Source organism: Polyodon spathula, chromosome 25 (assembly GCF_017654505.1).
Source record: "Polyodon spathula isolate WHYD16114869_AA chromosome 25, ASM1765450v1, whole genome shotgun sequence".
Lineage (NCBI taxonomy): Eukaryota > Metazoa > Chordata > Actinopteri > Acipenseriformes > Polyodontidae > Polyodon > Polyodon spathula.
The window spans coordinates 19,790,390-19,818,342 of NC_054558.1; the positions used below are offsets into that span (position 1 = coordinate 19,790,390).

General features: G+C 40.2%; 2 protein-coding genes across 3 annotated transcripts; one reads left to right on the forward strand and one right to left on the reverse strand.

The window, feature by feature from the left end:
* The first annotated feature begins 292 nt into the window (after nucleotides 1-292).
* Nucleotides 293-10,491, forward strand: ggt1a (gamma-glutamyltransferase 1a). The gene is made up of 13 exons (XM_041227803.1): nucleotides 293-609; nucleotides 1,314-1,484; nucleotides 2,347-2,477; nucleotides 2,582-2,671; nucleotides 3,465-3,657; nucleotides 4,204-4,364; nucleotides 4,921-5,070; nucleotides 5,655-5,791; nucleotides 5,966-6,153; nucleotides 6,482-6,609; nucleotides 7,215-7,327; nucleotides 7,916-8,029; nucleotides 8,630-10,491. The coding sequence occupies exons 1-13, from the start codon at nucleotides 593-595 to the stop codon at nucleotides 8,771-8,773; spliced, it is 1,737 nt and encodes a 578-aa protein (XP_041083737.1). The 5' UTR covers nucleotides 293-592; the 3' UTR covers nucleotides 8,774-10,491.
* Nucleotides 10,492-10,582: 91 nt separating this feature from the next.
* Nucleotides 10,583-26,649, reverse strand: LOC121299768 (glutathione hydrolase 5 proenzyme-like). 2 transcript variants are annotated; one of them, XM_041227804.1, is made up of 13 exons: nucleotides 26,292-26,649; nucleotides 18,869-19,156; nucleotides 16,904-17,031; nucleotides 16,382-16,477; nucleotides 15,933-16,122; nucleotides 14,751-14,911; nucleotides 14,024-14,170; nucleotides 13,623-13,744; nucleotides 13,178-13,359; nucleotides 12,484-12,575; nucleotides 12,127-12,239; nucleotides 11,862-11,972; nucleotides 10,583-11,343 (listed from the first exon to the last, which is right to left on the reverse strand). In XM_041227804.1, exons 2-13 carry the CDS (start codon nucleotides 19,045-19,047, stop codon nucleotides 11,197-11,199), a joined length of 1,668 nt encoding a protein of 555 aa, XP_041083738.1. In that variant the 5' UTR covers nucleotides 19,048-19,156; nucleotides 26,292-26,649; the 3' UTR covers nucleotides 10,583-11,196. The 2 variants fall into 2 exon arrangements, with proteins under 2 accessions (XP_041083738.1, XP_041083739.1); XM_041227805.1 differs by lacking the exon at nucleotides 26,292-26,649 and adding an exon at nucleotides 19,736-19,839.
* Between the last annotated feature and the right edge of the window lie 1,304 nt (nucleotides 26,650-27,953).

The window sequence follows — 27,953 nt, forward strand, 5'->3', positions numbered from 1 at the left end:
ACTTAGTCAATACTGTTTAACTGCTGGGGGAAAGGGCGTCTTAGGTTCTCTGATCGATGGAGACAGGTGAAGGCGATTTTTTCTAAACATGTGCTTTGCTGTGTATTTCTTTTAGTATAGGCTAAACCCATACCAAATGGTTTAAAAAGAGACCAAGGCAGCTCACAAGGTGCAGCAACACACAAGATTAATAACAAAAGTAACAAAGGTAAATAAAGTCAGTACACCTGCATACACTACAAACCACACAGCTATATTAAATTAACAATAAAGGATAACTGTGGCGGTAAAGAGAAATACAGTGCATATTTGAGGTATCATAAATGCTACAAGAGGCTAGTGTGTACAATGAATTGCATTCAGGGGCGGTTCTGCTGTATAATCAACTCGTTCCTAACCTACTCCGTCACTGCGCACAGCTTTATTGTTCGTTACAATTACAGCCTCTGGTAATTTGTAACAATTTCCAATGTTCTTACTTGCAACCAACGAAAGAGCACTCCTAATGATGCTTCTGACGTGAAAACAATTTACGTTCAAATTCAGCGTTTGGGTGTGCGGAAAATAATGTCTTCGTGATGCAGCTAAATAAATGAACGCGACACAACGGTAAGAATTAATATAAATCACTGTACCTTTATGAGTTTCATTTTTTATCAGGTTCGCGTTCTGGCATTTTTTTTTTTAAATATATTAATTTACAGTTTGCTTAAATACGTAGCTAATTCGATTTATAACCCGTATATGTATCTGTGTAATGCATTGTACTTCAGTGAAACACCTATTTTACGTTGTCAGTGGTACCGGGCACATCGTGCAAAGCTGTTCAAGTAATATATTAAAGAGACAGCATGAAGGTAGCACTAGTAACAAAACCAATGTGTTTTGTTCTTCATGTAATTTTGGTTTAATAAGGTAATATAATTAAAGCAATGATGAGGTTGCTATGAGTTATCAGAATTTGTTAAGCCATAATGTTCTCCTTGGCTTCACTCCCCACAGGCTAAGCCCCCCTTAGGAATTATAGAGTTCTCTAAACCCCTCCTCCTGTAGTCTTATTTTTTCATATTTGGTCAGAGAAGCTTCCCAGGGAACTTTCAGCAGATCTCAGTTGATAAAACACATTTTTTGGTAGGGCTTTTAGTTATAATAGAAAGTAATGGAAAGTTATAATAGAAAGTTGCGCAAGGCTATGTCACAAACGGGGTGTTCGCTGCTGAAGTCTCATGACTTATGGTCAAATTTCTAAGCTGCATGGATACCTGTGCCACTGAATGACTGAGGACGTTCCTGCTCTCCTTTTCTCCAATCAGAACAATGAGCTGGAAGCTTATCATTGCTGGTTTGATTGCTCTGCTCCTCACGGCTCTCTGCGTCTTCCTGGGCATCTTCCTGGGGCTGGACTCAAGGGCGTCCTCATCCGTCTACTCCTACTCTAGAGCTGCGGTGGCAACAGACGCGGGAAAATGCTCGGAGATCGGGAGGTGAGACTTCAATCCCTTCTTCCCTGCTGGGTGAGTGGGAGGCTAATCCAGAACAGACTGCGTACCAGTGAGGATCAGTGTCAGCTTTCCGCTGCAGCAGGAATGCCAGCAGGAGCTGGAAAGTGCTTGACCACCTTGGCTGTGTCCTCAGCCAAATGAAAAGGACACTTAACAGACAAAAAGGGTTTTCAGATGAGCATTACAGCACACACTACACGACAGTGTGTTCATCTTCATGTGCACCTGTACATGCTGTACTGGGAATCATTCTGAAAACATTGATGTATTTAATTGATAGATCAAGACTAACAAAATAGGCAGTAATACATTCGTTTGAGACCTAGATGGTTGATTTAGAGAATTGGGAACAGTATTGTAAAATCTGCTTGATAAGAACAACAAGGTGCACAGATATGACTCCCTTATAAAAGTGTCTCACAGTAAGAGCGCAGCAAAGTGTAATAAAGTACAGTGAAATCATTGTAAAGCACAGAGAGGTGTGGTAGAGCAAATACAAAAGCATGGCAAACCAGGGTAAACTATAGTAAATGCATACTATAAACGTGGGAAAAGCATGGTACAGTAACGGACAAAAATACTGGGGAGAAATACCGTGGTAAACTTTTATAAGGGCTGTGGGAAGAGGACTATATTGCGACAGCAATAATCCAAGCATTTCTCCATGACCATAACAACCTATGTCTTCATTCAGAACAGTACAGAGCAGCAGCTCTCCGGAGCCATCTCATTGTCACTTGTAGTAACGGTCACTTGAGCGCAGCATTTGACATGGCTGCGAATAGAAGGAGCTGATTTTACATCTGGATTAGAGAAATCCTTTTTAAGATGAGTCTCTCTTCAGGGACATCCTCAAACAGAATGGCTCCGCTGTGGATGCTGCTATTGCTGCCATGCTGTGTGTGGGGCTGATGAACGCACACAGCGCAGGCATAGGAGGAGGGCTCTTCCTAACTATTTACGATGCCTCCACAGGTAAGGGCTGTGGAAACAAACTGGGTACATTGAAGGCAAAGGGATGGATTTCTTTCTCTGAGTACTGATTCCTGTTTTTTTTTTTATTATTTTGTTTTTTAAAGGCAAAACAGAAACTATTAATTCCAGAGAAACGGCACCAAGGAATGCAACACAGGACATGTTTGGGAACAACACAGAACTATCCGAGAAAGGTAAGAAGGGCTTGGCACATTGTTAGGTTGTTCTTACTCGCTTATATGAATGTAGGGTAAGACTTTCTCTAATTGCTGTGTATTTACATAGTAGTTACTTGGTAAATACATGTCTACTTAGTTACACATAATTACAATGTACTTCTTTGTGCACTATATATATATATATATATATATATATATATATATATATATATATATATATATATATATATATATTAGCCTGTGGGAGTGAAGCCATATATATACATTTAGAAGAAGCCATATATATACTTAAAAGTATGTTGTACCTATGCATAATAACATTGTAAGTATGTGTAAGTACACATGTATTTGCTAAGTAACTACTACGTAAATACACAGTAATTAAAGACACATCATGTGAAGTGTTACTATGTGACTACATGCGGAGAAGGCACTAGGACCCAGAAAGCTTGTCTCCACCCGTCAGCAGCAGATAACCTCGTTCATGGCCATAGCAACAGATCTCTGTGTTTGCATAGTGTGAATGAGAGGAATGCTAAATCATACTGACAGTAAATTGCATAAAATAAACTCTACAGTTTTCCTGAAGCAAACTTCAGTCAACCATTAATAACCCATAAAAATCACATAAAACATGCTGGCTTTAAAAATTAGGGGGGTCCTTCTTTTTTTTTCAGTGTTGATAGAATGTCCTCTGTGTACGTGCTCTGAACTAACATATGTCTACTGCAACCCACAGACCAATCTGTCTGAGGCACCACTTCCCTAACCTCTGACCTCTGTCTTTGCACCTGCTTGTTGGTGGCAGGGGGACTGTCTATAGCTATCCCAGGTGAGATACGGGGCTACCAGATGGCACACCAACGTCATGGCAGGTTACCGTGGAAACAGCTTTTCCAACCCAGTATTGAACTAGCGAAGAACGGGTTCCCAGTCAGCAAGATTCTAGCAGACGCCATCAAACAAACCAAGACGACAATCGAGAAAGACGTTTCTCTATGGTAAGAGTCCCAGTGGGATTCTAAGTAAAACCTTCAAACATAACTTTAAACACCCAATCAAAGAAAGAAACTAAAGCAGGGCTGTCCAATCACAGTGCTGGAGGGTCATTCCACTCCAGGTTTAACAGGTACCATTATATAATGAACTACTCCAGTGCTGGAACAAAGACCAGGAGTGGAAGGGCCAACTTTGGACACCCCTGAACTAAAGTACTAAAGTCTTACAGAATACTTATCTTTTATAATAAACTTATGCTGCCTGGTTCTGAGGGTCTAAGCCAGGGGTTCTCAAACTCGGTCCAGCTCCTACAAAGTTGCAAAGTTCAAGTTACTTCTAAAATGTTACAGTTAATCTGAAACCAGCAACTATTTAAGAGGATTAAACAAGTAAAAAGGTCTAATTAAGCAAATTATCGTTCATTTACGGGTCTTGTTAAGTAATTGAGAGCTCAGTGGGAATGAAAACCAGAAAACACAGGGGGTCCCCAGGACCGAGTTTGAGAAGCCTTGGTCTGGCAAAGTTCCTAATTTTCCTTTTTGTTTCAGTGAAGTGTTTTGTAACTCGGAGGGCAAAATCCTGAAGGTGAACGACACAATTACATTTCCGAAGCTAGCAGAAACCTACAGAATTATAGCCGAGGAAGGCCCTGACGCTTTTTACAATGGATCTCTGGCACAGCAGATGGTCAAGGACATTCAAGCGGCAGGTGAAGCAGGCAGATACATGCTATGTGTTATTTCTTTATTCAAGTCTTCAGCGAGTGCAAGATCATCCCTTTGCTTTATGCTGGAGGAAGCATGTTTTCTGCACAGTGTATTAAAGAGACTTCCGGTTGCATGAGGTGAACTGAGACTGTGGGTCCTGTTCACATGGCTAGAGTTTTTTTTAAAGTCTGTTTTTATGAATACAGTAGAGTTTGGTATCCACAAGTGGCAACGAATTATGCTTCCAGACAGCTTTTTAAAACACATGGAAGTTCGTTGCCATTGGTTGGTACTCAGGGAAGGGCAGCTTTTGTTTTTTGAAGTCAACACATTAGTGAATGGATTTATTTAATACCTGCTGATAAATATTTCTTATGGAAATGACTAGGACGAGTGCAAGTATCGACATACCCCTAATATTCATGAAGCCTTTCCAGAATGGTTGAACAGCCCAGAACACTCCCAGGATGCACCATTGGTTAAGAGACCAGAACGACTTCCTGTTTAGAAGGTGTGTATATACTGTAGTTTTGAAGGCTGAGACTTCCTGTGTTACAGGTGGGATTATAACTCTGGAGGACCTCCAAAGCTATCGTCCTGAACTGACAGAGAATCCTCCACAAATCAATATCGGAGAATATAAATTGTGCATCCCAGACGCCCCCTCCAGTGGTCCTGTACTTGGGCTCATCCTAAACATACTGGATGGTAAAGATCCCCTTTCCAGTTGTACTGTGCTTGCAATCCTTCCAGTTTCATTCATCTTTTTTGAATGGCGCTTGCTGGCTCTGCACATTCTCTCTCTCTCTTCCTTTCTCTCTGTGGAAATGATTAATTGAGCCCCTCCACTGCCACCTCCTCAACACTGTCTCAGATCAGACACAAACCTTAATTCTCCTAACTGACTGTTTACAACATCCTTAATGAAGCTTTGCAGACTGAATGGGTAAACGGAACACTAATTGGCCATAAAACCCCAGTCAGAAATGTACCTCCCAGAGTCCTTTTATGAATTCTCGATAAATCTGCCTGTGACATCGCAGTCCTTTCATCGCCAGCACACCATTTCTAAACAATGGACAGAATCCATCACCTTTAATAGCATTAGCAACATGATCATTGGTGACCTTTACGGTATATCGCAGGCTTGCTTTGAATGGCAGTTTTGCAACTTGGTTGTACTGAAGTTATTGATCAATATGCACGAGGAACAGTAGTGTTTAAGAAGACCTGCATGCATTTTTTGAAAACCACACCAGTGAAGTGTTTCAACCTCGTGTTTCTCATCCCAGGATATAACTTCTCCAAAGACAGCGTGTCGACCACAGAGAAGAAGACCCTCTCATACCATCGGATCCTAGAAGCCTTCCGGTTTGCATACGCCAAGCGAAGCATGCTGGGAGACCCGCACTACGTCAACATCACAGGTGTAAGCGGCCCGCTAGCCTTCTTTTTTTTTACATGCCGATTGTGTCCGTCTGTCTTTCACACTATACCGACCGATGCCTTTCCTTTCATGACTTCTAGTCCAAAAACTAATACCTGTATTTGGATTTGTCCATTTTAAACTGATTCAGTTTATTTCTCTTTTTGTTTTCGGCAGCTCTTACGCAATATGACCTCTGATTATTTTGCTGATGATATAAGGAGTAAAATCTCAGACGACACGACCCACCCTGTCCAGTATTACGGTCCAGATTTCTACGTTCCTGATGACCATGGGACCTCACACCTCTCCGTAGTAGCTGAAGATGGGAGTGCAGTGGCAGCTACGAGCACCATCAACCTATAGTAAGAGCCACGAGCAGCTGTTTTCATTTTTTTTCGCTGTAAGACATAGCATTATATATGGGGTGGGGTTAAGCTGTGTGTAAACAATATTTATGATCCTGCAGAAACATGAAATCTGAGTCAAGCTAAAGAAACTTTTTTTCTGTCCAAATCTTTTGAAATGTCTGACTAAAAAAGGTTTTTAGTTTTGTTTTTCTTTTTATCTTAAAAATTAGTAAAGTGAAGTGGCATGCAGGAAGACAAAAAAAACAAAAAAAAAACAAAAAGGAAAACAATGTTTTCTAAAATCTTATTTTTTTGTGTGCGTCTTTGGATTGTTTTTATATAGCTTTGGGTCGAAGGTCCGCTCCCAAACGTCTGGTATACTATTTAATGACGAGATGGATGATTTCAGTTCACCCTTCTTTGAAAACAGTTATGGCGTGCCTCCTTCACACAACAACTTCATCCAGCCAGGTGAGGTGATGTGCAGTATTATAATACCTTGTTTCCATGATTCTCCCACAGTGCTCCTGAACCCCCATTGATAGTCTCCCTGAGTTTAGTGATAAGACTCTGTTTCCCTGCAATACCAGTTTTTGATGGATGTTGGTGGTTCTTTCCCAGCAAGCTGTGCGGCTAAGGTCACATTCCTTTGTTTACAAAACCGAAAGGATGGACTGTTGGGATCTTTTTGTTACTACCGGTATGATAATATCAAAGCAAAAAGAAACCTGGAGGTGGATTCAGATTCAGTGTTTACGCACACTCGTCACGTGATTGGTCAATACTGTGATATGCTTCCACCTATCCTGCTTTGAAAATGGGCTAGAAAAAAATCAGGGGCAGCCAATGCGGGTTAGCTAAATGAACATGGAAACGAGATATAACCGTGCCAGTGTACAACGTTCTCTAACATCTGAGGAAAGAAAAGACAAGGTTGAAGGTACCCAGTTATGCTTTAATAATCTTCTTTATACATAAAAAATGTATAAAATAAGTCAAGTTGACAAAACTGTTTTAAATGTTCTTGTTAATTCTGAAAATGAATATCACAAATATTTATTTTTTTTAACTGTCAGGTAAAAGACCCCTGTCCTCCATGTGTCCGTCCATTGTGTTTGACAAAAACAACAACGTCAGGATGGTGGTGGGTGCTTCTGGGGGAACAAGAATCACCACGGGAACGGCACTGGTGAGTAAACAGCCTGAGCCAATCAGGGCTCTTAGATTCCTTTGCTGTTTCCTTATGTACTAGACTTGGCTTGCTTTTCCTTGACCTTTCATAGACTGAAATAATTCCTAAAATCATTCTGCTATGTAATTATTCAACTATTTCATTCTCTGAGCCAAGTACTCATGCTTCTGTTATTACTTGCAGCAGTAGGAGGTTATACGTTACATCTTTAAGTTGCTCAGTAGGACAGATGGAAATACAGAAATGAGTAAAGGAACTTGTATGCCAATTTTACAATACTGCAGTAGGACTTTAGCTTTATCTACCATAAGATTTGGAACATAACTTTTATAGAGTGTAACCTGCACTCTAGTACAGTTCATTTTCAAAGGTAACCATAGTAGTTAATTCATTTGCTTGTTGAATTGTCTATTGCAGCCAGCAGCTACTGTCTGGATAAATGAAGAGTTGATTTAAATCCTGGAATTTTAAACTAGCACCTTGTAAACAACGTGTAGCTTGTATATAAAAATACAAATGTACATAGCATTTCTAAATCGAAGATTAGACTTTGTTAAGCTTATTAAAGTTGCATTTGTGTTGTAGGTAATATTGAATGCACTGTTTTTTGACTACGACGTGAAAAAGGCTGTAACAGAACCCCGAATGCACAACCAGCTCCTGCCCAGCATCACAGAGGTGGAAGTGGACATGGACAAGGTGTGCTGCTTCTCTGTTACAAACCCTTTCTATTGTCCACTTCACTTGCACCAGCTGTGTTTGGAGCACAAAACACCATCTGCTAATTTACAAGTCGGAGAGCTTGCAGTCCGTCTGAGCAGTTCAAAGACAAGAGGCATTTCAATTGACAGTCTTACTTGCCTGAAACAAGCATCTCGCATGATTTTTTGTTTTTCTCCATGATCATGTTCTTGTACCCAGTTTTCTGCATTGTACCTCAACTACAGTAAAAGTTTTATATCGTAATCCTAAAGTGTTTTTGTATGGAGGTTATATTAATGTAACTGGACACCCTTTCTTTGTACCAAACACAAAAGGAAAGATCTCAACGGCAACACATTCTTTTAATGATCCAAACAGTGGCAGATCTGAACACTGACACCTGCAATGTGTTACTGACTGTTTTATTAGCCTCACTAAACACAATAAATAATACAGGGGAAAGAGGTGTGCACAATATCAGCTAGGGTTGTGGTATTAAGATCTGCCCTTGTTTAGCTGATTAGGGTCTTAACAGTTTAGTGGTGAGGAGCAAGTTGAATCCAAATCCTAATTTTATATGTGCAATTGTGTTCTCAGAGTATAAAAGAAGGGCTTGAGGGGAAGCACCACGAGATAAAGCAGTCTACCTCCAAATCGATAGTGCAAGCCATCGTGCGACGGGGCAATATGCTGCATGCAGAGTCGGACTACAGGAAGGGGGGCTACCCTGCAGGCTACTGAAGATCCTCTCGGCTCAGCTGCAGAACCTTGAGAAGCAGCTTCAATCACAGGACAAGGACCAGCAGCAGAGCACGCTCAGAACGGGGATTTCTTTACCATGGTCGGCTTGCAATGCCTATTGACTTGTGGGTTTGCATTATTCACGCCTTTGAAGATTTATTTTCCAGTGCACACCAGCATTCCTAAATACCTTATGAGAATCGGACATGATGCATTCTGTAGTGGTAAAGTACCACATTTTTTTTTAAAGAGATTATTATTATTTTTTTTTTTTTTTACAAATCTCAATTTAAAAGATGCATTTTTATTTTTTTTAAGAGCTGATGTTATACTTCACTAGATTTGCTGTCTGCATTTCAGTGTGGTGAAATACAAAGGGCAATGGTGCGTGTTTATGAAACATTATTGTTCAGATAAGTACATAATAGTATACCAAAATCAAAAATCACTGAACTTGTGAAGACTCAAAAAGCTAACCATAATCCAGATAAAGTATGTAGGTGTTATAGCCAAAGCATATTAAAATATTAACATCACATTAAGCTACATGCATATCACACACCCAGAACCAAGTATAATGTACGTCTCTCTGAGCTGCTATGTGGTGATATTGATAAAGAAGGTGGGTAGTTTGACATTTCTCTTGGTCTGCTGAATTGTCTGTGCCAAGCAATATGTTTTTAAGCAAATATATAATAATAGTTTATAAAGCGATAGATGGTGTTGGTGGATAAATATAGCATAACAATAGCGCTTTGCATTTGTAAAGTGTCCTTAACATGTTATTGCAATGCACTGTTAGATGTATAGATGCTTAATACATTGATTGTTAAACTAAAGAAGAACGATATCTCTATCATTGTAAAACTATGTTACTTCTCTAATGGAAGCCACAGTGTCTAGCAAGTCCCCAAACCTGTGTAGAGGCACTGAACTGTTCAATTAACTGAAAAGCAAGCCTCAGTGTGGATTCTGGACTGCAGGGAGGCAAAGCCACTGGTGCTGGACCATGCGAAATGCAAGTGCAGCAATTTATAAACTGCCTTTCAGTTATGATAAATGTATATAGTCTTTCTTTATTAAAGAAAAGAAAACACATGGGCTAATCCTCTAATGTGTACATATGCAGTTAATAAATCATTTTAACATGTACAAAAACAATGAGGTATAAAAATTACAATTTACATATTTAAATCAGTCCAAGACAAAATTTACTAAGAGGACGGGACAATGCAGCTCAGGGTCGCTCTGTACGTCTCACCCTGTCAAAGATCGGAAGTTCTTTTCAATGTAAAATGTTCTAGATACAGTAATGCTGCTAGAAGGCGGTTGCAGTTTGCTGTCTTTTATAGTTCAAGATGCACCGTTCACCTTTTATCTAGCACTATGTTTTACATGTGCATTCTGTACACTTAACCTCTATACTAATGGATATTATACTGCGTTCCTAGACACATTTATACGTTTAAACAAATAAATCATGTAAACTCTGCATGAAGCAATCCCTTCGTTTCACAAAGGTAATAAGGAATGGAAGTAGAGACAGTTACACATTAAAAAGACAAGCATATAAAAGCAAGCAGCATCAATCCCAGATCAAAGAGCTGGAAGGTAGAGAGGATGAGCGGCAATATGTAATGAACTGTATGAGATATGCATGCCAACAGACTTTGCCTGAGATCCTTCTGCCTCTTTAGCATGTGATACCCTGTGAATGAGCTGTCCCAATGCACTTGTCCCTTGGAAAGTGGGTCACGTCTGCTGGTGCAGTTATCTGTGGGCTTCAGAGACAACACCCCAAAGGAAAGGTCAATATTGAGTGGCACAGTATATTTCAGTCAATACCGTACTATTGTAGATACAGAACAGGATGCTCACAGAATCATCTGTACAGACACCTTTAACAAGCTGCATTGCAAGAAACCATACAGGCGACACAGATACAGCAACACAACAGGATACATTACACATCCACAGCACAGTACAGTGTGTACATGGGACTTTGTAGGTCTGTTACCAGATATTCCCCAGAATATAAGTCAAATTAAAGTGTCTCCGCATTTAAACTTTAGGATACACTGGGTCTTGATAACAGCCAGCCTGTACTGGTATATGGGCCAATGTACTGTACAGTATGTACAGATTTCACATTTTGGGTCTGATCCAAATGGATCCTATAATAGAACGTGTTGAATTCACATTGTTGGTGCTCATGAATGAGTCAGGGCTGTAAGGACAGCAGGAGCTGTGCTATTTCTTTGCCAGGTGCTAATTATGCCAGATTGGGTGATTTGTGATGTTGACTGTCTAATGAGCGCTCGCTCCAGGGTAAGAAGGCTAATCACCAAGCCAATGTGCCACCTAGACCCCCAACACCTGCAAACCCGAGATGCATTCAGTGTGGCCAGCCTGATATCACCCTGTTAATATCCAGCTGCAACGCCCATCTTTCTGGCGTCTGACACTGCAGCGATGCAGCCTCCTTGCTTTGATACAGCATTCACCACATTGAAAAAGTGAGCGCTTTCTGTCACCATGTGGCCCATCGCTCTCAGCTCCTCTTTCACACTCTGAAAACACAAAGATATTAATCTCAGAGCTACTTAATACAATTTGTCATCAGCACTTTTTTTTTTTTTTTTTCCAGGAATGTGAAACACACCCAATCTAGTAAATAAACTAGATTTTAGTTCAGGGACCTGGATCATTGAGCTGTTTCTTATTCCTTTTAGATGTACAATGGTGTTTTTTCATTCAGGAAAAAAATGTGCTAATTACATAACATGCATGTTAGATACAGCATCACATGTGGAAATACAAAAGACGCCAGCAACCTTCCACGTTCCTGCCAGCATTTCATTTTGTAATTGCTGTATTATAACAAAAATGTGTCTAATTACTGTGTTATTACAGTGTCTTATTCTGTAATTAAATAAGTCCACAAATGTCTAGACAAACAAGTATCAAACTGTACTGGTCTTCATAAACAACTACTGAAATGTGCATTTAAAATTCATTTTCTGTCAGCATTTGCTGTGTGGAATCTGCTTTTTGGGGACACACAAAAAAAGACACATTGCGACAGTACCGTGTTGAAGCTCCTCTCAAACTGCACTTCATTACTCGAGGTCACATGCAACACTGGAGCAGCTACTGCGTCTTTCAAATCATAGCCCAGCCACAGATAATTCATGATAACCTGGGATAAAGTTCAGAAGCAAAAAGATGGGTTTGATTATACGACACATTTCAGTTACTCAATAAGCAATAGTAGTTGGCAATTTAGAGTAGAGTACGATATGTGAACGAACGAACGAACGAACGAACACAAATCGCTCTGCGCTTTAGCTGACCTGAGCAATGCTGCTGGTTATCATACTCCCACCAGACCCACCGATCACCAGCATGGAGTTTCTGCTCTTGTTGACAAACACTAGGGGAGCTACTGATGAAGGAGGCTGTTCTCCTGAAAATAAATCATCAGAACACACACATTGAAACAAGAAGAGCCAAGAGCTAGTCAATAGCAGTGAACACCAACCGGGCAAACACACCTGGGCTCAATGGAATTGCTAGCCTCCCGCGGGACACTTTAAAATAAAAAATGTAATGATTGTCAGTAGCTCTGGTCAGTTTGATACTAGTTTATTGTACAGCAGGATAACTCTCTCAAATAAAAAGATTCAAAAGAAGGAGGAAAAAAAGTATACCTGGCAAAATGCTTATATTTTTCCCGCAGAAGTCAGCAAGCTCGTTATTGAAAATCACACCCGTCTTTGGAGAATACACCATTGAGCCAAAGCTAGAAAAAGAAGATGTGGCACTTTGAGTACACAGTGCATCACACTGGCTATATGGAGGAGTGTGTTTTACCAAGTTCCTTATTACATTTACACAAACATATTCAAGATTTCTAGGATAATAATACCAACTTCCACCATTGTGGAATTAACTATGGTTCCTCTGTTTAGAGTAGAGGCTGAACCAGCAGTGGTTGGAACCCCACTGGTGCCAGTGTAAGACACTGTTGTGTGATGCACTGCCATTACAGATTCTGCCCCCTGTTGGCGAGATGAGATGAGGTTAAAAGCTCTAAATACATGAATGCAGGAGAGCCTGGCTCTTTTGCATAGTGGTTGAGATGCTCGCTTCCATCCTATTACAACACAGTAACCTAATCTTGACTGGGGTCCCACAGAAAAGAAGGCTACAGCCCCCTCTACTGACAAGTCCAGACAGAGGCCCTTTCTCCTGTGTTCAATTTCATTGGCTGAAACTTGTGGTCACCCGGTGACCTACGTCACTCGTGATTAGTAAGAGGGTTGCAGTGCTGCTCATTCTGATGGGGCGTTCCAAACCAGGGGGAGGAGCTGAAACAATCCCAGAAAACCTCCTGATGCTTACATCTGGTTGATGGTGCTGGTGACAGAGACGGCACTCCCATCCTCCGCGAGGACAGACACGTGTGTGGTGCCCACAGAGTCCCTGCCAGGGAAGAGAGTGTAGTACTGGAGAGGGTGGGTGCGGTGGTCATCGATCAGCTTTCTAACATTATTGGCAAAACCTTCAGATACCAAGTTGTGGACCTTTACGAAACACAGAAATGGATATCAGTCAAAGAGCTCTTCGAACACTGCAGACCAGTACAGTGTGCAGGAAAGAGAAAACTGCAGATCACTTTCGCCATGCAGGGAAGATAATGCAGCGGACCAATGAAGTCATTAATACAAATCAGTTTAAGACACGGAAATGATGAAATGAGTTATTCTCGGTTTTCCTTAACAGTACAACACAAATAAAAACAATTCCCAAAGATGTGAAGCTTGCAGATATTTGACAGGTTACTGACCTCTTTGGCACTCCAGTTGGTTTTTCTCTTCTGGCCATTTCCAAATTTGAGCGCCTCGATGATGCGGTGGTAGGTAAGGGTTCTATTCTCTCCCTTCAGGGAGTTGGGAGTCAATCCAAACCCTGGAGGACAGGCAAGGAAACAAGTACAGCCCTTAAGCTGATGTTAGTATTATTAACTCAGCCGCTAGAAGGAGACTCACTACATCTTGTATTCCAATAGAAAAAAAACTGCATAAACATGCACACTTAAAATACAAGTACAGATGGTCTAACAGTTACTTAGAAAAAAAGAGGAACAAATACAGCACTGGAGTGAATGTAATGTTAAACTTGTGTTTAAAATCAGGTCCATTCTATTATTGATCTTCCCAAATACTTGTAGGTAATCATCTACAGTACCTTCCATGACTTTGAGTATGAAGCTGAGAACGGCCCCCCCTGCTGGCAGGGGTGGCACGTACATTAAATAACCACCCATCTCAACTTGCAGGGGATCTTGAATTTTGGCTTTGAAGTTTTCAAAGTCTTCAGGGGTCAGAATTCCGCCTGAAGTGCACAGAAACAAGGAAAAAAACCACGCTGCACATTACAAAGGGATGGCAGTTCTGCCTTGAAACAGCGGCAAAGAACGAACTGGATTTGCATTGTAAAATGTAATCCAATTAGTCGTCAAAACATTTTTATTGATGTTACTTTGGTAACGCTTCACATTAAGTGTCTGTAATAATCATTGTGCAAAATGAAATATCTCATCTCTGGATCTAACATGTTTGAGCCCAACATAGTTCATAACAATATTCATTTAAATATTCTAACATGCCTCATGCCACTGTAGTTAGTCATAAGGGATTTTTTCATAATTAGTCTTAAAGGTAAGCAAATGAGAATAATCCGACTATAGTCTGATCTTTAGCACCTGTGCCTGCTTCCACGTAATGGAAAACAACACGTCAGCCTCAGCAACGACTTTGGTTACCCCGTCACAATGCAACTGTCTGCAGATAAGCTTGCACAGGTGTACAGGGTGAGACTAATAATCGGGAGGGGCCTGTTTAGCTTTGTGAATAGGGCCTCCAGTGTTGTGCACTGCTTTGCTCATTGTCTGTACTGTACAGTCCTGAGTTACCTTGGCTCTTTGTGTCTTGGACCATTGCCTCTACTAGCGACCCCTTGTAGAACGCATCGGGCCCTTGCTCAGCAATGAGTTCCAGCGTGTCTGCCAGCTTGGGGTACCGAACCATCTGACCTGCCTTTAAGACTTCCCCTTTGTGATCACAGAACACCGCACTGCACAAAACCAAGTACCGGATTAGTAAGGATTTTTAACAAGAAATGTGCTACACAAAAGGCAACCAACATGCCCACTTCATTATAATAGTTTACCATGGTAATTGTGCAGTTTTACTAAGCTTCTCCCATGGCTATACTATGTATTTAGAATAGTTTACCCTGGTTTGCCATGTTTATTAATATGCTTTGCCATACCTCGCTTTTCTTTACAATGCTTTACCATGCTTTCACTGTGCTTTATTACACTTTGCTATACTTTCACTATGGAAAACATTTTAAGGGCCAACACAGAAAAGAGGGCGGGCACTGCAGCATGTGGTGTTGGTGGAGATCTCCTGTCCAGGTTCTCAGCTGGTATGGTTTTGGATTATACCTGGGTGCAGAACTCATTCACAATATAAAATAGGGCGCTGTGTCTCACGTGTTATCAGTCATTTAGCAGACACTTATCCTGTAAATTGGTACAGATACTGAACTGACCAGACTGTGTGAGCTAGGATCTGATGTGGCCTGTAGCTGCCTGAAACAATTATCAAGCATTTAATAAAGCGAAGGAGTACCTATACTCTGATTCATTAAACTTTCAGTAAACCGAGTGTGTGATTTTTCTTGATTACATTGTCTGGACATGCCAGTATCTTAGTCAGCGCAAAAACTATCCACTTACAGGAGTTCAAAACATCGGTGTCCTCCTAAAACGTCTGCCCTGGGTATAGGAGTGTGCTGCGCGTATAAACAACATGTGGAGTCTGACAATCCAAAGAGACTTACAGAGACTCGGGAGAGAACTATGCATTGCAACTGCTGCTGCAGAATCACTTGCAATATGACCTCGGTTTTACGTCTCATCCAAAGGATGGAGCAGAAGGAGGTCAAGGGACTTGCTCAGGGTCACACACAGTTGCTGACCCGGGATTTGAACTGGGAACCACTGGGTAACAAGCCCCTTTCGCTAACCACTGGACCACCAAGTCTCAGATGTTCTGATGCAAGAGGCTTGTATGGTCGGCATCCTCACCATAGCGATGAATTTGCAATACTACTTGAAAGATGTTTGAGGAACAAGCCCAGTGGTATAGGGATGGGGAAGCCCTGTCTCGCCAGTCGGATGGCAGGTTGAAACAGAATTCTCCAGGGTAACTTCCCGTACAGTCTGTGTGCCTCTGCGTAGCCTCGGATCTCTCCTGGCACACCCATCCACTGGGAGCCTGCCGTGGCACAAACAGAAAAGACATCAGCGACAGAGGATCAAAGGTGCTACAGTAGCAAAAACAGGGAGTCTTACTTTTTCTGTGTTAAGTCTGTGTTAACTGTGTTTAATGCTGTTGTAACTGCCGGTCATAGAGATGTGTTATATAGATTGGAGCGGCAGCGCCATCTAGTGTATAGCCATGTATTGTCACAAAAATATGGCTATACAAGATGCTTCTAATCAGATTTGACATTGTGAAGCTTGTGTTACTGTACCTGGCATCAACTGAAAGGTCTCTGGACATTCTACCAACAGGTCGGGTTTGACGTTTCTCGGGACAGTTTCTCGTGCATTTATTATTTTAACTGTACCTGAAATGCAGAACAGGGCACTGTAAAAGGCTCTGTATCTATTTCTTTTCAATATGTCATCTCTTACATGTTTAATATCCTGTTAGGATTCTCTCTTCTTGTGGTTGCTTACATCATCATTAGCCACGCTCATTAACTGTTAAACTGCCTAACTGACATGCCGATATATTATTTCCTATTATATACCAAGCTATTACTCACATCATCTATGAACAGTTAAGTTAACATTAAAAACACACACACACACACACACACACACTACTCATGCATTCTAAAACCACTGCAGTACAATCATTCAAATGCAAACCAAAAAGGTGGTCATTTATCTCTGGACAGGAGACTAGTCTCTCTGTTGCACAAGGTTGCAAGCCCTCCCTCTTTCTTTATTACTAAATAAAACACTGTAAATCAAGCACGTCTATTTACCATCTGCGTTGTAAACGGTGAAAATGACTCCTCCACCAATGCCCATGCTCTGTGGATTCATCAACGAGGTGCACAGGAGTGCTGCAATTGCGCCATCTACTGCCGAACCTCCAATATACAGCATGTCACTGCAGAAGAAAGCCGATTGCAGTTTACTCTTCACAGCACCAAAGAGCTTCTATATACACACAGATATGAGTTCTCCCAGAACTGCATTTTACGTAGTTTGACGTCGTTGCATTCTGCAAGCCCCAGTAGTTCTGAAGCAAGTATGTCTATTCGCCTTATTGTAGGAATAAATTCACCCACCTGTACAATGAACACAAATTGCTATGTGCCATTTATTAAAATAAACAGTGTTATAAACCAACAAAACGTTTCTGCCTAAGGTAAATAAGGAACGACACAAAATGTCTCTATCACTTTTACTGTACTTTCAAACCCTTACCACAGCCCCCGGTCTCAGTTCCACAAGCTTATCATTACTCACAAACTGGCTACAGCAGCAATGGTGGGATAGATAACTTGCAGCTCGTCATGCTGAGTACGATTACTGCTGACAAACTGTTCTATTTGGGAAAGAAATAAAAATGCGTGTGAAGCTACTTGGGCTGATTGTTTTGTGCACATAAAATATTGCTTTTTAAAAGAGGGTAGAAATAAGTAAAAAAAAAAAATAAGTTTGCCACTCAGCGGGCATATAAAGAAGAGATCCTACAGAACAACGACTCTGCCAATGGGCTCCGAGTGTAACTGCTTAATTGAACAATCGTGTCTTACAGCATTGATACAACGGGACGAGAAAAAACAGATCCAGCACATTCGTTCTTTCAGCGGTGAAATTCCCCGTGTCGTGCATGGACAGGTTTCAAAAGGGTTTAAAAACACCTAGCTCGTGAACAGGATATATTAACCTATCAGCACCCCTTTAATTAACCAAACCTATCCGCTATTATTATTATTTTATTTTATTTATTTATTTATTTATTTATTTATTTAGTTAACTGCAAGGGGGTGCAGTCTGGTTTTTCAGTGCAAATCAAGTTTTACTGGCAGCTATACAGCCGTCACCAGCATTCCTACACCGACCTGTAATAAGTCCCAGCTGGAAACATTGAATAGAGTTTCCAGCGGATTTGGGGTTATACTAATTGTGCTCATGTAGCATTTTTTATGCAGATGGAATCAAGTGGATTGCTTAATATACCAAACACGTTAACGATAGCAAAGAATTGGGGCTCTGTATTGCAGAGCTGTGCTCAGTATTTTATCATTTTATCATGGGCTGCAGAAGCACAGAAGCACTTTTAAATACGTCACTAAATCAACCGCTTACTCTGCTAGACTATACAGCATGCTGTTCAAATGCATACAATGCCTTTGATGGACTATACAGCATGCTGTTCAAATGCATACAATGCCTTTGACTCATGGTTTATTTAAAGAGTTTTTTTAAATGACATTAAAGTTTTGTGAATAGAGCCCAGTATTACTAACTTTATCAATTTTGTGGTAGGAAAACGCTACACACACACACACACACACCTTAGACTAGAAACAAGTACTCTACCGCAAGTTCAAAGATCTTCACTGGTGTTTTGTTTTTTAAATATATAAATTTGCACGTGTTCATTTACACAAGACCTACTGCATCTCTTAAGCGGCGCTCTACTTCAGAGAGGGCAGATTCCCGGTCCCCGCCCACCTCCGCTTGCGGGAACCAAGATCCATACAATACTGTATATTATAGTTTCCGATTTTCCAGTTTAAATTATATTTGCCGACACCTTTACTTTTGCACAGACTTACATGCAAGCTAGTAATTAGCTTAATCAAAAAAAAAAGTTCGTTCCAGTGTTTCAGGTGTGCTACTCTGCACTGTATACTGCATGAATACAGCAGCACACTGTCGTAGTTAATAACATCTTATAGGGCACATTATCCTTTACATACATACATACATACCTGCCGATTTCTGAACAGAGCTCGGAGTCGGCAGCCACGGCAGCATGCCTGAAGCAGCCCCAGCCTTCGGGTGAGCGCCTGGACTTCACAACCAAAGTGGCGATCAAAGCGACGATCACGGTCACAAACAATAGAGTCAAAAACACACCGCAGCAAGCTTTGGTCCGAGAGATCGCCATGTCGAGGACTGCACACAGTCGCGTATCTTCAGGCTTGCTTTGGTGTCTGTACTCTTGGCAGGAGCTTTTATTTTCCGAGTAAAGGGTAGGACACTCCCCACTTGGTTAACTATCCACCGAAAAAAAAAAAAAAAAAACAACAACAAAAAGCTTCATAAAGAGTGTTACTTAAAACCAGATTAAAACCGTAACCTTCATTAGGCGCCCTCAGCTAGAAATATCATAAACTCAATTGATTTATGTTAAGCCTTTCGTGTATCTCAATCACTACTGAGAGAGGTGTTAATAGTGAATTTACTTTAATTTATAGGGCTTTTCTATGCAACAACTATACGGGCTTTTAAATCGTAAATTTAAGCCGAAGCGAATTTATTAATGTAAATAGTCACGCGGAAAGACTGTAATAAAGTGTGTCCAGCGTAAAATACTTCATTTTTCGTTATAGCTTTAACAAAGATTCGTCGCTTATTAACAGCTGCGATCTCGTTTTACGTTCTAAAATAAAAACAAATTAAGGCTTGGCTAATTTAGTTGTTTCACAGAAGAAGAAGAAAGAAAAAAAATGTACTAACACGTTTCTCAGTGTGATTGAAAAGTAGTTTCAAAATATTTGTGCTTTTTTTATTTGGAATCACCAATTATTTATTCTCATTTTGAAAGCACAATTACTATTTTTATTTCAACCCACCTCATTGCTGCCACCTCCGCGGTGACTTGACCTAAACCCTCGGCCAATTGTGCGCAGCCCCCTGGGGGCACCTGTGCACGGTCTGCAGTGGACTAGCCTGGACTCGAGCTTGTGACCCCTAGGCTATGAGACGCATCCTGCGCTCTACGAGCAATGCCTTTACCGGGTGCGTCATTCGGGAGCCCCAGGTCTTAACATTTTTTAAACAATTGCATTTAATGTAAGATACAAAAAAAATGACCACAGACTCAAGCAAGGGCATCACATATAAGGCACTCTATCGGTGATGTTGACAAAGGGGTATGCTGTTGTAGTGTATCCATGCCCACTGGGTTCAAAGCCAGCTCTGGCCATCTCAATACAGAGGCAGCAGTCATTGTGTTAGCAATCCTGTTTTGGTAGGCATTGTGCAATCCTTTAGTTTTGCACCGTAAGAAAGAAAACAGTAATTGTACTGTTCAATTCAAAGGTATTTGGCAGAAAATGTGCACTTGATTACTGGTGAACTTTAAATTAAACAAACTATCTTGCACAGGATTTATATTTACCAAAGTAATGACTTAGTGCTGATTTCAAGTACTGTACTCAAGCCTGGAAGGAATGGCAATGAAGCATTACTTTGTAACATTATGACCCTGTTGAAAGAATATTAGAGCTATTTAAACGTTGTCAGGTGAAAGCTGAATGTACTTCAGTCAGGAAACTCATGCGATAGATTCCTTTAAAAAAACATTAGACAACTAGACAACACTATTACATGATATATATTTTACACTACATTCAACCCCTGCCCATAAATTAGCTGTATTTTTTTTTTTTATCGAAAAGGACAAATAAGATGCTAGCTACTCGATTGAAGATTTGATCTGGTTTTGGAAGCCCCTAAAATATGACTGATGTTTACATGATTCGATCTAAGGCTAAAATGAGTTGCCTGCCAGAACCTTCACTTTGCTTAATGGAGGGTAGTGACATTCCCTCATGTTTCCAAAGCTTGCCTCTACAGGAAAACCACCATCCCACCTTTATTCAGATTACTCTCTCTGTCAAGGGTCAGGTAAGACAACCCACTGCTGCCTCCAGTCAAGAACTGACATGAAAAAAAAAAACTATATATGCCAGCAATTGAAATCTAGATGTATAATACACCTGGTTAATCCATTTGCACAACATACCAGCACATTATCAAGATCATGTCTGGGAAAGCCTAAACAATCAAGTCAAATACAACCATATATTAATCATTAAATATATTACTCACTTCTATGAAAAAAAATCCAGTACAACCAGCTCTGTAATCAGCATCAGTAGTTTAACCCATTAAGGTACACAAAGAATTGCACGCTTGTTCAAACGGTTTCTTTTTAAAATACTTTTGAGAGAGGCTCAAGTATCACAAGGAAACAGACAGTTTGGATGACCAGAGTCAACGTGTATCAGTACATTTTAAACCCTGTTTTGTGCAACTCATTGTAAAAATAAGAAAGTTAGCATCATTTTAATTGTGGGACACATATCCCTTGTACCTTAAAGAGCTAAACTATCTTAACTACTGTACCAGTTCTGAGCAGGGCAAACCAAGTGCAGTTGCGTTAGGTCAATAATGAGAAATTTTCTAGTGATGGTTAACATAAGATATGTTGTAAATCGACTGTTTGTATTGGTCAGCAGCCAAAGTAAATGAGACCCGTTGAAGGGATTGCTGGCAGTAGACCACCATATGCTGTATACAGCTTTAGCACTAACAAACTGATTGCTCTTTAATCTTCTCTCCCAGGAAAATAAAATGTGTTGACTTGGCTTTGTGGTTCCACGGGGATGCAGATAATTAGTTATGGGGAAAAGCAGCTTTAGTTTATTCCTGTGAACAAACTAAATATCACTAAATATTCATCTGAGGAGTACATTGCTGACATTCACAAAGTGCTGTGAAGCAAGATGACGAATAGGGTTCAATACCCAGCTTCATTACATGCGTATTAAGCCAATAAAAGACAAGAAAAGCAGGTATTCACCTATAAACTTGTCATTTTTCAATACATTGAGTGATATCAACTTATTATTATTATTATTATTATTATTATTATTATTATTATTATTATTATTATTATTTTAATCTGTTAGACTGGACTTTCTGAGAACCTTGTCAGCAAAGCATTAGAGTTCTAGCAGCAGATCTGTTAGACTGGACTTTCTGAGACTGTATTGTTTTCTCTGTCACTCATCACATCCTGGTACTGATTAAGACAGAAGTGGGGCTGAATAGAGATCTCTAGAGAAACCATTGCCTTAAAGGACTGCTTTATGGACACCCCTGCTCTTAGTGTTTTCTTCTGAGATGTTTTTTTTATTCTTTCACAGTCTCCGTGCCTGGACCAGCTCGGTTTGTTTTAACCCACACATCCTAATAAAGCACTAAACCAGCAGAAGTGTCATAACAGCATTAGATGACGGCATGCATTAAACATCTTCCTTCTTTAATAATGATAAGCAAAATCATAAAGGACAGCTGGTGTACAAGGCAATAACAATCTTACTGGGAGTCACATTAATGCCCAGTTACCTTTCCTCCCCTGTATGGCTGTCACTATCAATATACTACAGAGAATAAAATATGAATTGAATATTGAGGTAGCTATCGGTGCACAAACTAATGGACAGATTGCTGGGGCAGGCTGTGTGCTGCAAGAAATCACATTCCTGCTACAAGGACATTGCATAAAAGGTTTGTACAAACAGATACATTAGCTTGTGTTGCTATTGCTGACACATTTAACATCTCCTTCCCACAAACATATCTTACTCTCCAGAGATTAGACAGACAGGCCTGTTTGAATTCTGGTCTGGAACACTGCCCATTTCTGTCTCTCTAGTTTTAGTATTACAAAGGCAGGATGTCGCAATGTTCTCCAAATCTTTTTTTTTCTTCTGTAACTGTTTATTGACTATTTACTGAAGTATTTTGACTGTTTAGTGTCACTCTTTTCAATGTTTGTCAGTTTTTCGTTATGTACGCGGGAAAACTACAAAGCGGTACATAATTCGACTTTATGAAGCAAAATTGTTGAGCTGTACATTCCAAAATAATATGTCCTGTTTTTTTTTTGCGAGTTCTTGAATGCTGGCAGCAGTTGGGCAGGTGCCACACAAAGCTGGGAAATGGCCTGGTCTCTTAGAAAGTCCTCTATTATTCAATGCACCAGGAAATGAGAGACTGCAGCTCTGGGATTGGATTAATTTGAGCCTGTAGAATTCTAGTTGATGGCTCCAGGCTCCAAAGAAACGGGGTGTAAAGGTAATTACCTGAGCTCAGGCCATGGTTGCTCTAAGGTCAGTGCTGGTACATTTGAGCTCAGCTTGAAAATTCAGAGCATGTTGCAAGCAAACTTTGTAACATCCAGAGAATAGCAGATGGTAAGTGTGAATGCTCTGTGTTATGAAAAGGGGGTTGATATTTAAGGTGAAAGGGGAAGCAGAATGCAGACAAAAAGGTAATTTTAGTACAGCATGCAAGTTAACTGAACATCGTGCTGAGGTATGCCTGAAGAGTCTTTTGATAGGAAGGTGATTTGGTTATCTAACAACTGTTTTGAACCAAGTGATTATTTTAACAGGTCTAGTGTTAATCTCTTCTTCTGCAGGTGTGCTTTAAGACTTGGAATCAATAAATATCATGCTGTTTAAGTTCAATCATGATTGGTTGTCGTCTTAATTAGACTTTATTAATTATAATTGATAATGACAAAGATAGAATCAATGTGGTATTTGTGCGAAATTAACCAAATAGCAAAAAACACAATTCAAAACATGTGTGGTTCAAACTCAATATAGAGACAAACTGTAGCTATGGTACCTTCACATACCAGTCACACCAGTGACTAATCAATGCAACCAACTTCCCCTAACACTGATCTTCCAACTTGATATGCAACTGTAACTAAACAACTATGTATGGAGTTATAAACTAAATATATATATATATGTATTGTCTTTGAAAGTCAACTAGTTCAGGGAAATTCCAAAAGAAAGCTTCAAATAGTCAATTCTGGATAACTAATAACTTTTTAACTAATAAAAAACTGAAGTTAAACTTGGCATGATAAGACTTGGATTAAAGCATATCTGGTAAGGAAAGTGATTATCTAATACTTCACCCAGAACTATAAGGTACCCCATGCTGATGCTGTGTATGTAATAATCTAAAGAAGAATCCCAAAGAATTCTGTGACAAACGACTAGAAGTCTTTCTCAGTGTAGAAATGCTTGGCATCAGTTTGTTCATTTTGGCCACCATGCTGTCTGGCTTTATAAAAGTGTTTTGTTTTGTTTGTTTAAACCATGTATTTATTATTCAATCTGTGCATCGGCGCATTTCACTCATCGTTCTACATCCTGCATTTCCTGGCTTGACGTCACCTGCAAGCCATCGTATCACACACGGTTACTATAGCAATGACATAGCAAGGTGTAATAGAGCATGGTAAAGCATAGGTAAGTATTGTCACGAATAGCAAGGTATGGTAAAGGATATTAATATTCATAGTAAACCAGGGTAAATGCATAGTATACGAAGGAGACACACGCATGGTAAAAGTACAATGAGTCAATTTTTAAGGCAAGCCATTGTCCTGTGAAAGGAAGGAACTCGTAAACAAATCCTCTTTGAAATCCACACTGTAGAATATATTGAGTTTAATGTCATGTGTCACTCGTCTCTTTAAGGAGCAAAGTTTCCCATGCCCCCCCCCCCCCCCCCCCCCACGAGCTGCTCTGATGAAAGGGGAACATAAAAGACAGGCATGCATCCCTAAACTATCGCCTCTCATAAAGAAAATGCGTCCTTTTGGTCAAACTTCTGAAAGAAGCCGAGGAATTTGGACCAACAACTTCGCTGTCAAGTTATAAACACATAAAGGTTTAGTGGAAGTACAACAGCTGCTGCAATCATTAAGGCAACAGTCATTCCCTCTGGAGTCATATCAGCATTGTCCCTTAGATAACAGCATGGGTGGCAACAGAATCCAGGAAGGGGAAACATACAATGGTTGAAGTGCAGAGATGTCAATAGTCATCTTAGATGTTGAATTCAAGAGTGCAGAAATGACCCTGAGCTCTCACAGACTAGTTCATATTCTTGGCCAAATCAGTCGTAAGGGAAACATTAATTGCAACATCACTCATTTCCTTCCAAAGGAAATGAGTCAAAAAACAATAACACACACAGTGAGCATGTATTGAGTGAATGATGGCAGTCTAGCTTGCTTCTGATTGAAGAAATTCAAGGTACAATCCTTATTAATACAATATGTATAATCCTTGCATCCCACCTGATCTAATCTGAAACCAGTTTCAGTTTCTGAGAAAAAAGCCCTAAAGTTTTCTTTTAAAAGCTTGTTCCTTTTGAAAACACTTTTTAAAACTAGAGATCTGCTAATTCATTTATGTTACAACTTGCAAAGTTTATTCTTTACAGGCTGATGAAAATAAATGCTAAACAGTTTTTTTTTATCTATGAGAAAACCTGTTGTGCTCATTCTGTTGAAACCATGCTACCATTAGCAATCATCATAATCCAATGAACATGTGCCTCCAATGTCATTTGAACCACGATCAACTAAGCACCGCTCTCTCTGGATTAATCTTTCATTTCAGTTCATTGATTTATCATGCTCTTAAACTGGAATGAAATACACTCTGCTCTGAAAAAATTCAAAGCTTTCACTCAATCAAACAGTTTGAGTGACAAGCACCAAGAACGGTTCATCAAAATGTTCAATTGAAATCATTGTAAATAAAAAAAGGATCAAATCAATTACAATACAAACGTATATAAATAACAGCAACAGTTGAGCAAAACAGAAATATCATTTTAAAAACTGCAGTAAAATTCTAACTAGTACTAAGAGCAGTGGCTGGGCATGGTCTGGGGGCCACCCAGCGTATCAAACTGCAAGTGCTATTAGAATGTGGAACTCTACATTCACACTCATGTTGTTACAACATACTGACTTCTACTGGCAGAGTCAAAGCAGTACAGGCTAGATTCGGCAAACCAGACAAACAGAACCCTCATTCCAGATTAAAGAAGATACTTCCACATTCTAAAACGGGAATGATACGAATCCATCGCATTTAAATGGGGTAACAACAAAAAGACAGCTGTGTTTCCACTCTTAAAAGGTCGATGTACACAATGGGAGTCTAGAAACCGGATTGTCAACTTTTGGCTGGCGACAAAGGTTCCTGCCAGCTGCTGCTTCCTTGTTACGTTAAGGTGTGGGTCAGTGATCCAGAAATCAAATTGCTCACAGCCCCATTCGCCTGCTAGCCATGTTATTATCTTTTTAAGATAATAATAATATACAATATACACGCTCCTTGTGGCCACACATCATTAAAACTAGCCCTTTTTCTTCTCTCTCTCTCTCTCTCTCTCTCTCTCTCTCTCTCTCTCTCTCTCTCTCTCTCTCATATATACATATATATACACACACATACATTTTTACAAATAATCACTATCTCCACCATTCTTTATAAAGGAGCAGAATACCCATACCTTTTTAGAATTGTAGCCACACCGATGCCAATTTGAAACCCGTTTCACATCAGTTGCATTACCGCTCTTTACCAGGGGATGGTAAAAAATAACCATAGTCCAGTCATTATTTTTTTTTTTTTTGTAAAAACATAGCAGCATAACCTCAACACACCTACTAACTATGCGCACAATTAACAAGAGAATCGCCGTGCGTTGCACTAGCCAAGCCAATCTAGATTGACTTTCTATTAGGTGGATAAACCCGTAGCGGCTCAGCTCCTGTGTCGTTCAGATGCAAAGTTGTGTACAAACAAGATCAAGCCACGCGTATCAAGCAACAAGAAAGCGTCAGGAATACTTGCAGTAAATCAATAGGCGCTCTTATTTAGCCCACAGATAATGGAGAAACCCTTCTTGGCAACAGGTTTCAGTGCTAAGAATTTCACTTTGTTCCTAAATGAGTCTTATCTTTCACTAGAGCAAACAATAGAACAGAAAGAAGTGAGAGCGAGGTCCGGTTCCTCGTAGTAAACGTGTTCTGATGTCGACTGCAGCACTCCCAACACAAATCGAGGCAACTCAAGTGAAAATAACAAGAATTGATTTTCTTCTGCTGCGGATAATGTCCGTTTCTATTAAAATATTCAGGAGGCCAGTGGGATTAGCGCGGCTCTCCTGGAAAGAAAGCAGTGGCACTGGAACCATTTTGAAAGTGGAGGTGCTGAATTTTGGTAATCCTGCACTGTGACGGTGTGAGTTTATGTGGACAGGCAGCTAGAGGTGGAAGGGTTAACGCACTGTTGCATCCCGACATTCTTCTCTTTCGATTGCAAAGCCAGCTCTGCCAGCTGCCATCTGCGGAATGAAGGTCAGAAGAGTGCGTAAAACTGTCAATGACCTTTGACAGTAGACATGCTCCAGATTACCTCCCTGGAAAAAAATAATACCCACATCTGGGGAGGCTGATTACCTCTGAGTCCCCCGGGGCAGCGCTTAAAACTAGACATAATGAACGGTCATTATTAGCATGTGGGAGAACACATTTAAAACGAGCAGTGATCTGGAAGGAATAGCAGCGTTATAAAGACCGTCCAAAAACGTTTTATTCTGCATAACATTCTCAGTCATCACATACTTCTGCTGCATTCTGTGTTCTGCACACTGCTCCTTTCGGAAGAAAAAAACAACAACACACACAATCATTAATTGCAGCAAAAGAGAGGTGATCTTCTACCAGCACTTCGTTTCCACAGGGAATGATTTTATTACAAGATGTGTTCTTAGGATTTGCTTGTTTGCATTTGGGTGACTGTTTTGTGTAAGGCTCAATTGTGATAAAGGCCAATGACATTATAATTGCACTGGTGTGTGTGTGTGTGTGTGTGTGTGTGTGTGTGTGTGTGTGTGTGTGTATCTTTATGCTTACATGAAAGGACTTAGTTCCATTGGGGTGTAATAAAGGAAGGGCTATTATCCCTCTGATTGGCTGAAACTAACTTGGGTGCTAAATAACGTACAGTAAGTGCATGTGTTCAGATTTGCAACAGTTAAAGTTGACAGACTGTGATTAATACATGTTTGTGCTGTAATATATAAATAGCTGTATTTTTAACATTAATCCTAGTCTGCCAGCTGTACCTGTTACAAGTCCCCACCACAGGTTAATAAGCATGCACTGTG

Coding starts and splice junctions, on each gene's coding strand:
- ggt1a (XM_041227803.1), top strand. Junction 5,792..5,965: donor ACTACGTCAACATCACAGGT/GTAAGCGGCCCG, acceptor TGTTTTCGGCAG/CTCTTACGCAATATGACCTC. Junction 8,030..8,629: donor TGGAAGTGGACATGGACAAG/GTGTGCTGCTTC, acceptor TTGTGTTCTCAG/AGTATAAAAGAAGGGCTTGA.
- LOC121299768 (XM_041227804.1), bottom strand. CDS start 19,047: ATGGCGATCTCTCGGACCAAAGCTTGCTGCGGTGTGTTTTTGACTCTA. Junction 13,360..13,622: donor CCAACTGGAGTGCCAAAGAG/GTCAGTAACCTG, acceptor TGTTTCGTAAAG/GTCCACAACTTGGTATCTGA. Junction 12,240..12,483: donor AAATATAAGCATTTTGCCAG/GTATACTTTTTT, acceptor ATTTATTTTCAG/GAGAACAGCCTCCTTCATCA.